Below are 17,691 nucleotides of genomic sequence, written 5' to 3'. Positions count from 1 at the left end.
TGGTTTGGATAATGCATGGATGGATTATTATTATTATGTATTAGCAGGAGCTGCAGTAGTGGTAGCAGAATTAGTATTATAGAGATCAGTACCTGACATTGTGAAAGGTACAGGTAAACACTTTCATAAGTGATACTGCCTCACCAAACAGTTCCACAGTAAACCTACCGCACATTAAAGTCAGGCTGTTTTTATTATTCTGTTGATATTCTGTAGCTGAGTGACAAATCTCATGAGGCTCCAATGATCCAATGCAATATGATGCACCTGCTGTGAGTAGCTGAACGCTGCTTGACCTGTGCACTTTTAGCATTGCCAAGCCACTCGTGATCATTTTCATATCACTATATTTATTGGCAGGATGTCCGTAACAGCTGGGAACGTTTGGGATGTGAAAATGAATGAGTAGTGTTTTCCCCTGACACTTAGTCCTGTCAAGGTGCAATTGAACAACCTCGCCTTCAACCTCCGTCTTCAGTGGCGTCTTCAGAGAGTTGGCGGTAACTGATGCCCAGACTGTCCAGTGATCATGGCAGCAGTGACTGTAGCCAGGCGAAGCGGATATTTCGCAAGAGAATATCACTTTTTGATTTAACTGAGACCGAAGTCATTCGCAGATACAGGTTGCCAGGTCAAACAATTCTTGCTCTACTTGATGACATCAAGGATGACATTGAACCTTCTTACTGTGTTCTTGGCACAAAGCCACCATTTATACTTCGCCACATGGATAACTGCATTCAGATGCAAAACAAGAAGAAGAAGAAGGAAAGAAAGCCACTTTATTTTGTCATTATAGGTTACATTGAATTTTTTTTCTGCATTAAACCTATGTTACCCATCCTAATGTATAGGAGCAGTGGGCAGCTGCAGCTATTAATAATCATAATGATAATAATCATAATCATAATGATAATTATATCACTTCTCATCTGCAGAGACAGATCTTGAAGTGCTTCACAGATAAGAGACTATAGTAAAAGAATATATATATATATATATATATATATATATATACTACTACTACCACCACTACTACTACTTTCGGCTGTTTCCGTTCGGGGTCACCACAGCGGATCATCCGTTTCCATCTCTTCCTGTCCTCTGCATCTTCCTCTGTCACACCAGCCACCTCCAAAAAAAAATATATATATATATAAAATAAAAAGTAAAAAGATAAAAGAGGGGGAATATAACCAGAGTGGGCAGCTGTAAAAAATAGAAATTAAAGTAAGAATAGAATAAAATGTAAAGCAAAAAGAAGATTAAAATAGGGGTGGGCCACAAGGGCTTTAAGGCCCGTTTTAAAACCCTCGATGGAAGCGGCAGTTCTGAGATCAAATGGGAGGCAGTTCCAGAGGCGTGGGGAAAAAGAGCAGAAGGCTCGGTCTCCCATTGTCCGGAGACATGTAGGGAGGATGTGGGGCGGTGGGGAATGGATAGAGCAGAGGGAGCACAAGAGTTTGCGGGTGGTGATGAGGTCACTGAGGTAACAGGGCAAATTGTGCTCAGCTGCAAAACTTTATGGATGATGTTTGTGCTGTAATATCATCAGCGCAATATCTTTTGTTAATCGGACCTCGAGGTGGGGCAGATAGCGGATGCAAGTGATGCACAACTCATGGTGCCATCAGCGGCTGCAGTCCATTCTTTGGGAATTCGCCTGTCAATACAGAATGAGAAAAATGCCAGGCATCCACAGATAGAAACAGGTGAAAGAGGAGGAGAACTTAATAGATTAGAATAGTTATAATAACAATTAAATTAAGTTATTTTTCAAACCAAACATCCCAAGATATGAGTGGAAATTATTGTTCTTGCAACTGCATTTACAACTTTTTTATATATATATATATATATATATACCTGAACGTAGCTTAACCACGTCATATTAGGAACATGATAAGGAACGAGTATATTAGAGGGACAGCTCAGGTCAGACGGTTTGGAGACCAAGCAAGAGAGGCAAGATTGAGATGGTTTGGACATGTGTGGAGGAGAGATCCTGGGTATATTGGGAGAAGGATGCTAAAGATGGCGCTGCCAGGGAGAAGAGGAAGGCCAAAGAGGAGGTTGATGGATGTGGCGAGGAAGGACATGCAGGTGGCTGGTGTGACAGAGGAAGACAGGAAGAGATGGAAACTGATGATGGGCTATGGTGACCCCTAATGGGAGTAGCCAGAAGTAGTAGTAGTAGTAGTAGTAGTTTTTACTCGGATGTAGCTTGACCGTGTCATGTGATATGCTACTTCAGTAAACTTTTAACAACAAGCATTACTGGGACCACTACAGAAAATTGCAGATGAACATTTAATATCCAGGAATTCACATTATAGACACGACCACTGACTATCCCTGTGACAAATCGGCCACAATTTCCAGCACTGACCATACACTGTCCAGCCACATAATTAGCTTATGACCTAGTCTTGTTTGGTCTTGAATGAGACCTGTCATTGTTAAGGGAAACAAACCCCAAAGAGCAATTCTGTTTCTGTCTTTATTGAACCAAAAGTTGTCTTACAAAAGTTGGTGCCAAAACCCAGTAAAAGGCTGAAATAGACCATTTGAGAAAAAAATAGCTCTTCAATCTGCTCCTCTACAACAAAGTGATAAACTTAGAAACTCAGCAGGTGATACTGACATTCTTGAGGAGTTAATGGAACAACTGTTGATAAAAAAGGAATCCATCCATCCATCCATTATCCAAACCGCTTATCCTGCTCTCAGGGTCACGGGGATGCTGGAGCCTATCCCAGCAGTCATTAGGCAGCAGGCGGGGAGACACCCTGGACAGGCCACCAGGCCGTCACAGGGCTGAGACACACACATTCACACCTCGGGACAATTTAGTATGGCTGATTCACCTGGAATTTTTGTATAAAATAGACGGGGAAAATTTGAGGAAGAAACAACGACGGAGGACTTGGAAGACGACGTGACAAGAGTTTTAGAGTACAAGGAACACATAACACTGAGGAAGACCGAATTAAGAAGCGCGCTTAGGAAAGTGCAAGGAGTCTCTTCAATGTCTCTTGAAATAGACTCCATATGTAATAATGTGAAACTGGCAAAACTTGTAATTGATGAATATGCAGGGGATGTCGGCCAGTGGCAGCACTTTTGGGGACTGTTTGAGACGGCTGTGCACAAAAAGCCCAACCTGACAAAAACAGACACATTTAGTTATCTGAGGTCATATCTCATGGTTGCAGCTGCTAATGTTGTAGAATTACCACTGACCGAAGCCAATTATGGTTATGCAATCCAACTGCTGCAGAACAGGTTTGGCAGAAAGGCTTTGGTTATTAATGTACATATGACCAAACCTCTAAATCTAAATCTTACTGCCAGTGATATCAAAGCACTCAGATACTTGTAGGATAACTGCAGTTTGGCTGCTACGGGGGTCATTTCTGACACTGACACACGGTAATCTTTTATGCCCCATTCTAATGAAACTCCTCCCCGTGGAGATGATGCCGGAGTTTAGCAAACGAGTGGAGGAGGATGATGTCTGGAAAGTTGAGGAACCGCTGGGCTTCGTTAAGAAGGAAGTGGTTCTTTAAGAAGGAAGTGGACAGCCAAGAATGCACCGCTAACATGAGCAAGAGTGCAAAGGAGTGCACAAGTAAGGAACGTGAAAAAGAAAGCCACGGTGCATGAGAAATGTGCACAAAGCGACACAATATGATGATAGCATCTGCACTTTATGCTTCTAATCAAATGGACAGACACTGTTGTTTCTTTTCTGAGAAATGTGAGCACATGTCTAAACGATGCAATGAGATGTGTGTGCCTGAAAAGTGAGAGAACTTGAGAAAACAAGGAAAAAGCTTTGTGTTTTGGAACCAGGCATGTTGCCAAGGATTGTCGTACCAAAGGCATCTCTTTTGAGAAATGTAACGATGTCGACACAAGGCCCTTTGCTCTTGTGATGGAAATGAATGGTCAAAGGTAAGTGAGCCATCAGATGCAGTGATTTCAGTGTCTCCCAGTGAATCTAAACAAGAGACAGTTCTCCTTCAGGCTGCTATTGTCAGGATAGAGACTCCAGTAAAAAGACAACAACTCACCCAGTGTCTAGTAGATGGAGGTAGCCAGCGTAGTTTCGTGTGTCTCCTGTGTGCTAAACCTCCCAAAAATAGGTGAAGAGATTCAAGAGTCTACACACATTTGGCTCTGGTCAACCAGAATGTATCACTTGTAATAAAGTAAAACCAAGATTGAGTAATATCAGAAATGGTCAAAGTCAGGAATCAGGAACACTTTATTTGACATTTCATTTCATGCACTTGTGTACATGAAATGAAATGAAATGCTGTTTCCCCCAGCCCACAGCAGTACAACACAAAGACAAAAACACACCCAAAAACTACAAGAACACATATACCCAAACTAACACATACAAAAAAATCATTGTCTCAAGGGAAAAAAATGCCAGCCAGTATGACTATCGGAACTGCCAGTCTGCATGGGCTAGCAGTTAGCTTAGCCCGCCCTGCTTCCGCGTCCTGTCAGACCGCCCTCAGAGTTTCCTCCATGGCTGCAGCTCCAGGTAGAGGCCGTGGTCCCCGGGCCCAGCAGATGAAGCAGACCAAGCTCTCTCAGCCAATCTAGCGCCAGCTCTCCCAGCCATCAAACGAAGACAAAACTTAGACACAGACATGGACAAAGACACTGCAAGGACGGTACAGGGTAGGGCCGCCGCAAATGTTAATTCACGCCGCCATCTTCCGACACAGGCACTGGGTGAGGCTGCTGCAAACGGGAATTCATGCAGCCATCTTCCCACACCCACACAAGTGTAGATCTAGATGTTCTTAATGTAACCTCAGAAACAGATCCCAGAGATGTTGGAACTCTGCATGTGAGTGTTGGACTGGAAGATCCAATAACAAACACACTGTGCTCCTTCTGGGAAACTGAATCCATCAGGATTACAATGGAACAAGAATCAAAGAAAAGTGACGAGGAGGTAATGCAGTTCTTTGGAAAGTATGTTCAGTTCAAAGCAGGACGATATGAGGTGAGCTTATCATGGAAAAATAAAAACACTGACTTGTCTTCCAATTATGATGTAACCAAAAGATGTTTTGATGAGTTCATGAAGAAGTTCAGAACTAATCTGCCACTTTTTGAACAATACAGAGACGTTATTCCAAATGAAGTCAATCATGGCATAGTGGAACATGTTGAAAATGTTGTAACGGGCAACCCCATTTATTATCTCCCACACAGAGCAGTCATGAATGAGGAGCATTTAACCACTAAACTCAGAGTAGTGTTTGATGCTTTTTCACATGCGACGGGTTGTCTATTGTTAAATGACTGTTTAATGACAGGCCTTAATCTAAATTCTGAGTTACTCGGCATACTGTTGAAGTTCAGACAGCTCAGAGTGGCATTTATGCCTCATATCACAAAAGCCTTTTTGCAGATTTCTATGCGAGTGTACAACAGGGATGTATTAAGATTTCTCCGGATAGATGACTTTCCTAAACTCCATGAATAAGTCAGTATGCACATCATGCACATAACCAGAGTTCCATTTGGAGCGTCCCCCAGTCCTTTTCTTTTGGCTGTGACCATTAATAATGATTATTATAATAACTTTATTTATATAGCACTTTTCTAAAACCGCATTGCAAAGTGCTTTATAAAGAAATAAAACCAGACAGGGAAAATAAGAATAAGGTCAAATAAGTAAGAGCAAAAATAAAAACAGTATGAATAAATAAAAACTATTATCAAACATTTGTAAAAGCTTTCATAAAAAGAAAAGTTTTAAAGTGAGATTTAACAGAAGCTGAAGTTTTGGTTAGTCTTAGTTTGACAGGAAGAGAGGTAATATTATATATACTATATCATCACCACTGCCTCAGATTGCTTTATCACTTGATGCTGAAAAAGTTTTCGACCGAGTAAAGTGGGGATTATTTGTGTTACACGCTCGACGAATTGAGTTTTGGTCAAAAATTAATTTTGTGGATAATACTCCTATACAGTATATATTCATCCATGGCTCATGTTAGAAATAATAATCCACTCTCTCCCCTATTTCCCACTCCATCGTGGAACCAGACAGAGATGTCCCTCTCTCCTCTCCTGTTTGCGATATCTATCAAACCATTAGCAATGAAGCTACAAACTGATAACAAGGTCAGGGGAATCCAATGGGCAAGCCAAAAACATAAATTGTTGCTATGTGCCGATGATCTTTTATTCTACATTTCTGACCCTATAAACTCTCTTCCCTATGAGCTTACCATTTTTCAAAACTTTGGTAATATTTCAGGTTATAAATTAAATATGCACAAGAGCGAACTACTCGCTATCAACTCTAAAGCCAGGAAGATTTCATTTAAAGCTTTTCAGTTTAAGGTAAAGATGGATCACCTGACCTATTTGGGCATCAGGGTTACACCTTTATATAAAAAGTTATTTGAGGAACATTTTAACCCCCCCCCCTTCTTGAATGCACCAATACAGATTTTTAGAGATGAGATAATATCCAATTGACACTAACTGGATGCATTAATGTCGTAAAAATGGACACTTTACCTGAATTTTTATATTTATTTCAATGTGTCCCAACTTGTCTACCAAAAATATTTAAACACACTGGACAAATATATTTCTGCATTTATTTGGAATAGTAAATTCCCAAGGATTCAAGGATGATGAATGAAGAAAATGAGAGCGAGAGAGAGAAGATTGGATGGTGTGGTGATGGTGAATCCGGAAGTGCTGTGGATTAGCAAGGAGGAAGTGAGGGCAGCTATGAAGAGGATGAAGAGTAGAAAGGCAGTTGGTCCTGGAAACATACCTGTGGAGGCATGGAAATGTTTAGGAGAGATGGCAGTGGAGTTTTTAACTGGATTATTTAACACAATCATGGAAAGTGAGAGGATGCCTGAGGAGTGGAGAAGAAGCATACTGGTACCGATTTTCACGAATAAGGGCAGTGTAGCTGCTACAGCTACAGATAAATAATCTGTGGCTGTAGCAGCTACAGAGATATAAAGTTGATCAGCCACAGCATGAAGATATGGGAAAGAGTAATAGAAGCCAGGTTAAGAGGAGAGGTGGTGAGCAGCGAGGCCAGCGAGAATCTGGAGAGGTGGAGGTATGCACGGAATACCTATGCTTGAATGAGAGGGAGGACGGTGGAATGGTGAGGATGCAAGGAGTAGAGGTGACGAAGGCATATGAGTTTAAATACTTGGGGTCAACTGTCCAAAGTAACGGGGAGTGCAGTAGAGAGGTGAAGAAGAGAGTGCAGGCAGGGTGGAGTGGGTGGAGAAGAGTGTCAGGAGTGATTTGTGACAGAAGGGTACCAGCAAGAGTTAAAGGGAAGGTTTACAAGATGGTTGTGAGACCAGCTATGTTATATGGTTTGGAGACAGTGGTACTGATGAAAAGACAGGAGGTGGAGCTGGAGGTGGCAGAGCTGAAGATGCTAAGATTTTCATTGGGAGTGATGAAGAAGGACAGGATTAGGAACAAGTATATTAGAGGGACAGCTCAGGTTGGACGGTTTGGAGACAAAGCAAGAGAGGCAAGATTGAGATGGTTTGGACATGTGTTGAGGAGAGATGCTGGGTATATTGGGAGAAGGATGCTGAATATGGAGCTGCCAGGGAAGAGGAAAAGAGGAAGACCAAAGAGGATGTTTATGGATGTGGTGAGGGAGGAAATGCAGGTGGCTGGTGTAACAGAGGAAGATGCAGAAGACAGGAAGAGATGGAAACGACCCGAACAGGAGCAGCCAAAAGTAATAGTAGTAGTAGTAGTAGTAATCTCCGAAGGATTCATAAAGCTTTTATGCAAAGAGCAAAAGAATTGGGAGGGCTAGGTTTACCAAATTTTCAGTTCTATTATTGAGCAGTGAATATATGAAATGCTTTATTGGCTGAGTGCGCCATCCATGGAGACATGAGCGTGACTTTATATCGAATCATCACACTGGTAAAACCTCAACGGGCTTTGCTTGGTTCAGCTCTTCTATTAGAATTGTATGCCTACAAGTATAATCCTTTGGTATGTCATTCTCACAGAGTCTGGGTACAGTGTAGGAAAGGTTTGGACAGAGGTGGACACCCCAGCTTCAGAAAGTAAAAATCTAAAAAGCCTACCATGTATTTGTTCTAGCCATTCACTAAGCCATTTCATTCCACCTGGCTGAATAGTTGTGCTAATTAAATTCAGCTGGTGTAGTGCATGGGTGGAGCAAATACGTGTCAGGACTTTTACTTTCTGAAGCCGGGTAGTCCACCTCTGGGTTTGGATTACATTCAGTGTCGATTCGGGCACCAATTTATTCTAATCATATGTTCACATCCAAGGCTGGATTAATTCCCCCTGGGGGCCCCTGGGCACTGAAGCTAATACCCCCATCCCACACACACACACACACACACTACGCCCACCCCATGCCCAGCCATTAAATCCCACCTTAATTATTTTGAGCTTCGCCATTTCACTCACAAACCACCAGACAAGGAAACAATGGGTTAAATCACCCCGAGGCAGCGTATGACTCTAGACTAGGGCAATATTTGTGTTCATGGAAAACCACCCAAGCGGACGACACACCAATTATTACTGATACATAATAATGTGACTGACTAGGAACAGCCTTGCAACAACACCACCCTAAGGTAATCACACCGCACAGCTGAATGCAGGTTTCAAAATAAAGCTCACTGAGTGAGCTGGGCAACTTCACACAGAACCACAAAAACCAACATATAATGAACTTGACAAACTGACTCTAATACAGTATAGCAGCATCACGCCACCATGATGCAATGCACATGTTATGCAAACAGCGAATCAAATAAACTCATCCACAAAATATACAGCGACACGCAATCACAACAGATAATACTGCTAAATGCACGGACAACACAATCAAACGGTTCTTACCTTTAGAAGTCCTGCTTTCTTGACTTTTTCTTTGCAATCTCTGTGATCAAGTCCTCAAAATCCAGCCCCCTCACAAGCTCAGACTCGATGGCCATCAAAGAGAGTGCTTGAAAGCCTTTTCTGACCCATGGTTGTTCTGAGTTCATTTTTTATCCGTTTCAGTTGTGAAAATGTCCTCTCTCCCTCGCAGTTGGATACAGGCAGTGTGAGAAAAAGCCTGAGTGCAACAAAAGCGCTAAGGAAGGTTGTCTGGAGTCCCTTCGTCAACACAACTAGCAAAAGATTTACAGGACTCTTATCTTGCTCGGTGCTGACAAAAGACCTAAACTGGCTCAGCTCATCAGCTAAGGCCTTGGCCAAGTCAGGTGGATATGAAGAGGAGAGAGCATCAGCCCGTTTGTGGAGATCAGTGTCATCACAGTCCATGTCAAATAAAGTGTTTCTGATTCTGATACCAAAGCGACCATTTGTGTCTCTGTATGCATCCAGCCGTTTGTTCAGTCCTGAGAGCAAACTGTCAACAACTCACATTGAATGTCTCAACTTGGAACTTCTTACTCCCAGTCAGAACGACTTCGTTGTCGACTGCCTCATCACCGAAGGCTCTGCTTTCGCTCACGTGGTGAGTCTCACACTGGCAGGCCCGTGTCACACCCGTAATGGTCCGGGCAGATGTCTCGAAGTCGGCAAATCGCCCTCATATAGTGATGGGCAATTTCCTCAGAATTTCCTCCCGGACCTTCTCTGTAATCAATCCCCATAATGCAGGATCTTCACAAATGATGGGACCTGCCACCGCAAATGAGCTTGAAGTAACGTTACTTCCCGCTGTTCGGTCGTCCCCGTCTTTGTCCGTTTCTTCTCCCGTTATTTTGTCCTTTTCCCCTATCTTCTTGTCCATTCTTCCAAGAGTACGTTCTTCCTCAATGTGTGCTAGGCATGGGCTTCTACAATTCAAGGTCATACACACTGGCGTAACATATTTATTATGGGCCCTGGTGCAAGCAACCCTCGTAGACCCCCCCACCCCCCGTCTCTCTCTCTCTCACTCGCTCACACACACACACCACCACCACCACCACCACCATAGGTGGGGTTAGTAAGTAATTTGAGTAATTTATTTGTATAGCACCTTTCACAGATACACAATCACAAAGTGCTTCACAGCATAAAATATAACAAATAAAATAGAAATATCAAAGTAACAGACAAAGTTTACACAGATGAGTTATTGTAAAGGTCAGTACGTCACAGATTGGCTACACTTCAGAACCACGGAGAGCGGACGCACCACGGACAGAGTTGGGAAACCTAAACAGACGGGTCTCTAAACCAAATCAGTCGACAAGGCAATGAAACAAATCAACAAAGCAACTAGGCTGTAATATAGCTAATAGCCTTGTCATTCCACAGTAACGGGGGCACACGTCAGACTCAAAACCTGGTAGATTGCATGGTTTAACACGCACGCGGCACACATTGCAGCTTTCCTTTCTCTCCTTCCTCTTTTTACATCCACCTTTATGTGTGTAACTCCTGCTTGCTTGCTTTTATTCTTCTAACGTTACTTAGGTAGGCTAAATAGACGCTAAACAAGCTAACATCACATGCTCAAAACAGACACGTAACATTGGACTAGGACAATGCATGCAGAAATATTGACGCCCCCCCCCCTAGCGACGGGCCCTGGTGCCGCTGCACCGGCTGCACCGCCTATATTTACGCCAGTGGTCATACACCATCTTTATCTATCCAATGAAAAGTTGGCTGAGATTTATCCAGGGGAGGATCCCTTATGCAACAGATGCAAGACAGCAACAGGATCCCTCATTCATACTTTTTGGACTTGTCCAGATCTTCATAATTATTGGACACCTATATCTGATACATTTTTGGAGGTTTTTGGAGTCCGATTTACCCCTTCCCCTTTGATTGCAATTTTCGGGGTAGTGCCAGAGGACACGTTCCTTCCCAGACGTTACTCGAATGCAGTTGCTTTTGCTTCCTTAACTGCGCGGCGCCTTACACGTATGAAGAGGAAGCAGGAGGCCTCTCCCACATGTCCAGTGGGCTGGAGAACTTATGAGGTTTTTACACATGGAGAGAATAAAGTCTATGTGGGCTAGCTGTACAGGTACATTTTATAAGATATGGCAACCATTTTGACATATGTCAAAATGCTAAAACTATGTACTGTTCCATAACTGATTCTTATTAGATCAAATCACAATGTAAATTAGCTACAGACAACCTTGATTAATAATATATATATAATTAATAATTAATATATATATCTATTTATTTTTTTAATGTGCATTTATGTTTACACTTTGATCTATTTTGCCATTTGTCTATGTACGTTTAGATTTTTTATTTTATTTTTCATTTTAGTTCTGTACAGTCTGTCTTTTTGTTTTTCTGGGGGGGGGTATAAAAATGGACAACGTGCTAACTTTTGTATTTTGGTATTTTACATTTAAGATATTGGGTGGCACAGTGGTTGGCACGGTCGCCTCACAACAAGAAGGTCCTGGGTTCGAGCCCCGGGGTAGTCCAACCTTGGGGGTCGTCCCGGGTCGTCCTCTGTGGCGTTTGCATGTTCTCCCCCTGTCTGTGTGGGTTTCCTCCGAGGGCTCCGGTTTCCTGTAGGTCAGGTGAATCGGCCGTACTAAATTGTCCCTAGGTATGAATGTGTGTGTGTGTGTGGGCCCTGTGTGATGGCCTGGCGGCCTGTCCAGAGTGTCTCCCCACCTGCCGCCCAGTGACTGCTGGGATAGGCTCCAGCATCCCAGCGACCCTGAGAGCAGGATAAGCGGTTCGGATAATGGATGGATGGACATTGAATGTATTACAAAGCTGGTATGTTGCTGAAGAAAAAGAAAAAGAAATTTAAAGAAAAAAAACAATGCTAGAGTAAGACAAAAATACACAGGAGCATTGATTAAGGAAATCACTGAAACAGAGCTTTTTTGGATTCAAACATGGGTTTTGTTTTGTTTTTGGTACCACTGGGGAGCTGCACTTTTTCATTGTACAGCTGTGCAATGACAAATACAGGCATTCATTCATTCTCAGAATCAAAGTTTCTTTGATGAAATCTCCCGTTTGCAGAGAGGTTAAGAAATAAACCTTCAGTCTAACATTCAGCCTCTCGCCCCTTTTTTGGACGACAAAGGAATACTAAGAGTGGGAGGTGGGTTACCCAGCTGGAAATTTGAACAAAAGCATATCTGTATTCTTCCTGGTAATGCTAAATTTTCCGACTTGACAGTGAAAAAATTTCACCAACAAGCGATGCATTCCAGTCTCCAAGAGAGAGAGAGAGAGAGAGAGAGAGAGAGAGAGAGAGAGAGGGGTTCTGGATAATGAAAGGAAGACAGCTCATGAAAAGAATTGTACATGCTTATGTAATCTGTCGCAAATACGAGGTCAAGTCTGCTCAGCAGATCTCAGCACCCTTACCTGAACAATGCCTGGAGGAAGCGCCTCCTACTGAAACCACAGGAGTAGGTATTGTTATATTGTAAATCTCAAGACATCGTTTCTTTGTCTTGAGAGAGAAATTGCTCTTTTCACCTGTGCAACCACCAGAGCTATTCATTTAGAATCAGTTACTGTGTTACTTTGTAACACTATATATTCAGACAATACAAAAAAACATTCAAAAGAGCTGATAAAGAGAGCCAGCACCTCCCAAGTCTGAGGCCCTGGTTCTCTACCGGAAAATGGTGGATTGCTCCCCCCGGGTTGAGGATGAGTTGTTGCCTCAAGTGAAGGAGTTCAAGTATTTCGGGGTCTTGCTCACGAGTGAGGGTAGGATGGAGCGGGAGATTGACAGGCGGATTGGTGCAGCATCAGCAGTAATGCGGACGTTGCACCGGACCGTTGTGGTGAAGAGGGAGCTGAGCCAGGAGGCAAAGCTCTCAATTTACCAGTCAATCTTCATTCCAACCCTCACCTATGGTCATGAGCTTTGGGTAGTGACGGAAAGGGTGAGATCACGGATACAAGCGGCTGAAATGAGTTTCCTCCGTAAGGTGTCTGGGCTCAGCCTTAGAGATAGGGTAAGGAGCTCGGACATCCGGAGGGAGCTCGGAGTAGAGCCGCTGCTCCTTCGCATCGAAAGGAGCCAGTTGAGGTGGTTCGGGCATCTGATTAGGATGCCTCCTGGGCGCCTTCCTTTGGAGGTTTTCTGGCCACGTCCAACTGGGAGGACACCCCGGGGTAGACCCAGAACTCGCTGGAGGAACTATATGTCCAATCTGGGCTGGGAACGCCTTGGGATCCCCCAGGAGGAGCTGGAGGGCGTTGCTGGGGAGAGGAACATCTGGAGTGCCCTACTTGGCTTGCTGCCACCGCGACGCTACCCTGGAGAAGTGGCTGATGATGAGATGAGATGAGATGATCAAGAATTGGAAGTGTTGTGGGATTCCCTATCATTGAAGAATTACAGGAATTCTTTGCAGAAAAGCGAATTCCCTGGAAGGTCATTGTGGAAAGAGCCGCTCAGTGGGGTGGCATGTGGGACAGACTTGCCCGCAAAGTGATTGCAAAAGCTTCTCTGAGGTATGAAGAAATTGAAACGATTCTGACAGAAGTGGAAGCGGTGATTAATTCTCATCCCATCACTTTCGCCCACACAAGTAGTGAGAACCCTGTTCCCCTAGCTCCATCACCCTTTTTGATTGGTCAGCATCTTACAGCACTTCCCTCAGGTCTGTTGAGTAAACGGTGGAAATACAGACAGGGAATTCTGAATACATTTTGGACCTGATGGAAAAAAATGTTATCTCATGGAATTGTGGTCAGAACATTTTTCCTCCCCTATAAAAAGGTCTACGGATCTAGAGCCTGGAGATGGAATATTAGTCAGTGAGGATAATCCTGCCCCAACTTCTTTAGAAAATGGGAAGGATTATGGAAGTATACATGGGCAGAGATGGAAAGGTACGTTCTTATCTTGTTATACTACCTTCCAGGATTACTTTGAGAAGACCAGTACAACTACTATATCCTCTTGAACTGAATTAGTGATGAGCTGACTAGAGTCAGTCTCATCGGCCAGGCGTGTATTACAACATCAAGGTGCATAGAACAAGCGCATCTCTACAGTGACGTCATCACACACACACACCACTTATCGATGAACTGGTTATCGGGGGGGCGGGGTTTGGGTTTTTGCATTTACTCTGAAGTCTTGGTCTTGAAGGGAATAAATGAACCCTGAAGAACAATCCTGGTTCTGTCTTAAGTGAACCAAAAGATGTCTCACAGAAAAGCTGCCAGGTGGGAGATGTAACTGTGTGTGTGTCAATCAGGGTGTTTCTGAAGAAGATAAAGAATGACTTAACTGTTATTGCCATCGTTTTTACCCTGTAGGCTGAATATTGTAAAACGCTCAAGTATGACTGGCGTATTCATACTTTAACTGTATATTTACTGCACCTAAAATAAAAAAGCAACAGCTTTGTCAAATAAGCTTTTGATGCTCTAGAGAAATCCGCCACTTTTCGTTTTCCCCACGATCTGCTCGCACGCCATAGGGGGGGCACCCTGGTGTGCGTTCAGGTTAGCTCTCGTGTACCTTGACACTTTGCTCAAATGTTACCGAATCAAAGTCGTGTTCCTTTGAGACGGGTAACTAAACCTGTAGTATGTGCAAGTGTGTTCGTGCACAAGTCGAGTTTGGGTCCACACACTGTTATCGCAACTTGCAACCGCTGTGATTAGGACGCCTTGAATACGGTTTCCCATGTGTAATTCTCCCTTTGCCTGTCAAGCTAGTGATCCTGAGCCTCCGTTGGATCCTCTCCCCTAAATCCTCTGAATTCTGATGCACTTACAGATGCACGGGGGTTAGCGCCGTCGCCTCGCGGCGAGAAGGTCCTGGGTTCGAAGCCCGGGGTTGTCCAACCTTGGGGTCATCCTGGGTCATCCTCTGTGTGGAGTTTGCGTGTTCTACCCGTGTCAGCGGTGGGTTTTCTCCGGGTGCTCCGGTTTCCCCCACCGTAAAAAAAAAAAAGACATGCATGTTATGGGGTAATACTTGTGTCTGTGCCCCTGACCGAGGCGTGGAAAGATGAACTGGAGTTGGTCCCCGGATGCTGCACGGTGGCTGACCGCTGCTCCTAGCTACACAGCTAGGATGGGTTAAATGCAGAGAGAAATTTCCCTACAGGGATCAATAAAGTATATCACAAAAAAAAAAATCACCCCGCCCCCCCCCCGCCCCTGCCCCCAACCACATCCTCCAAAATCACTTGTCTTGCTAGAGTGCTATGTGTTTACTCTGTGTTTTACAGTGAGGCCCAAGATCACCTACCTGGTAAATCAAAGCACATCAGAGATGGAGGAGCAGGTAACGCTGACGTGCGAGGCGTCAGGGGACCCCACCCCTGCCATCAGCTGGAGCTACGGAGCACAGGTCTTCGCTGAGGGGGAGCAGGTAAAGTTTCTGCAGAATAGCTGATGGTTGAAATCGGTGGACGTCAGCCAAAATGCCTCAAGTGCAAACGTTCTCATATAGGCGGGGGGATGTGTGTGTGGGGGGGGTATTGCCAATGTTCAGGTAGGGGGTGTTTCTCTGCTCACCGGGGGGAGCGTAATGCTCACTGTTTTTTATCCTCACATTAGTGAAGTGTGTGGGTTAGTTCAGTGCATCTCATATTTAGTTGGCTCAGGAGTTCTCGAGCAGGATTGCGGACTGACCACCCGTGTCTGGAGGCTTTTTTTTCCCTCTCAAGTATCGGGGAAAGAAATGTCAAAACCACAATTACAGCAGTAATTCAATTAACAGCATAATAACATTAACTTACCAAAACCAAAGTGGAACATTAACTAAATTACCATTCAATTAAATGAGCCACCGATCAAGCGTATTTCTCCGTGCTGGTAGTAATTTTTCAAAGTCCAACGTCTTACTGCTGTCGCCAGAGCCCTTGTGCGCTGTTTTCAAATAACCTCTTATAAGGTGAGTTTTGCGGTTCTGCCGTTTTGACGTTTTCTTGGCACCGCCATAGTTGAGAGCTACCGAGTTGGCTTTTAAGCCACCTGTCCATCCTCGACAGCATGTTGCTGCAGTATTCAACATGCAAACCATCAAATTACTTACTGACTGTGGTATTTTCATACATCTATTGCCCATTCAGCCTAGTTCTCAATGGGGTTTTTTTTTCTACAAAGTTCAACTGAGAGGTAATTGGGAGTGAGAGGGGTGTTCATGAATTGCAATGTAGCTTATTGGAGGCGTGCCGGAGCCGGTCCATTACATGCACTATATTTTCTCCCTTACAGGCACATCTCAACAGGATCTATCAGGTATGAAATCAGTGTGGTGCAGAAATGCTATTGACCCAATGTCACAAAGTGTGCGCTCAGATTTTTCAAAAACTTGACGCAGTCAAATGCTGCGATCCATTGCATTGATTTTCATACCTGCCTTTGAATCGGCATTTCTTGAAAAGCCCAAACAGTTGATCTTATAAGAGTTGATGATATTGACTCAACAGTTGCATGCTTGCTTAATGTGGTCCGATAGTTTCGCTGATCTCGGGATAGAAAACGGAGTTGTGGGTGTAGACACTCCCGAGTTTTCTTCCCCCGACATCAGAGGAAAACTCGGTGGAATGATGTAATGAAAAGAAAAGACCATTTCTGCTCTTGACGGTACTTGGTCATTTCTGTCTCTTCATTAAACCACGAGGTCGTCTTTATACATGCACAACCTCCGTCCGTCTCTCTCCTCCATTGTAGATTGCCTCTCATCTCTCCCATCATCATAATCATCGCTGGGTCAACATTGAAGCTCAAAGCAAAATGCGTTTTCATCAGCTGCACGCTCTTTGTTCTACAGCCGTCTTTTTCATGTGCTTTTAGCTCGCCGAGCTACCCTACTGCCAGCTGAGGGTCGGATTAAAGTAGAGGAGAACAATTAGGGACACCGAGGTTTCTCGTGTTTTACTCTCGACTTCTCATTAGCGGCTATGGCAGTTCATTCCATACAGGCGCCGTAAAAAAAAAAATGTAGGAGGAAATGGCCGCTAATTGTTTAAACTGTTACTCATATGTGGTTTTTGCAGTGCGGTCTACACTTAATAGAGCATCTGTGTTTAAAGTCGGTTGGGTGTGGGACAAAGGAAAACATATTCCTTCGGGAGGAACGTGGTGAGTTTGAGAAGAAAAAAAAGGTTATAGTGATGTTGGCTCTTTTTTTTTTCTTTGTACCAGATGTCTTTTGGTCCTATTTAACTGTTACCCGGGGTGCCCGGCTCAGGGTAACTGCAGCAGGGTAGGCAGTTTGTGGAAATGGGAGACCCGGGGCCTCGTGTATCAATATAACGACTGATGCATCAATAATCCAGGTGAGGAAATCAAAGGGGGTTGAATCAGTTCATCTGGACGTGTTTACTGAAACGTGTCTCTCTCGGTAAATTTTGGTGTCCAGATGAACTGATTCAACCCCCTTTGACCGTGTTCACCTGTACCTCTGATACGTCCGCTTCACAGATGAAGGCAACATTGGGTTTTAATCTCTTTTAACGAATTTATAATTCATATTTAATTATGCCAATTTGTGTACGCCGTAGTTGCCGGTTTCTCTGCATTCATGTGTGTGTGTGTGGGGCAGTTCACTAACGAGACTGGGGAAAAAAGTAAGGCTATGTTGTACATCTCTGCATAGAATTGGTATTAATTTGCTGCTTATTAATTTACTATGGGCAAAATTTGTGCGCACACACCCATGGGATTTTTTAGCCCTGG

At 43.8% G+C, this 17,691-nt stretch overlaps 1 protein-coding gene across 1 annotated transcript in view; it reads left to right on the top strand.

The window, feature by feature from the left end:
* ncam1b (neural cell adhesion molecule 1b) overlaps positions 1–17,691 on the top strand; it is a 167,135-nt gene that overhangs the window by 124,936 nt on the left and 24,508 nt on the right. The window contains exon 8 of the mRNA XM_056284103.1: positions 15,234–15,376. Within this exon, the coding sequence (XP_056140078.1) occupies positions 15,234–15,376 (143 nt within the window). The remainder of the gene's footprint in view (positions 1–15,233; positions 15,377–17,691) is intronic.

This window comes from Lampris incognitus, chromosome 7 (genome assembly GCF_029633865.1).
Source record: "Lampris incognitus isolate fLamInc1 chromosome 7, fLamInc1.hap2, whole genome shotgun sequence".
NCBI classification, from domain to species: domain Eukaryota; kingdom Metazoa; phylum Chordata; class Actinopteri; order Lampriformes; family Lampridae; genus Lampris; species Lampris incognitus.
The sequence above is the reverse complement of the archived record's forward strand: the minus strand, read 5'-3'. Positions and strand labels throughout refer to the sequence as shown.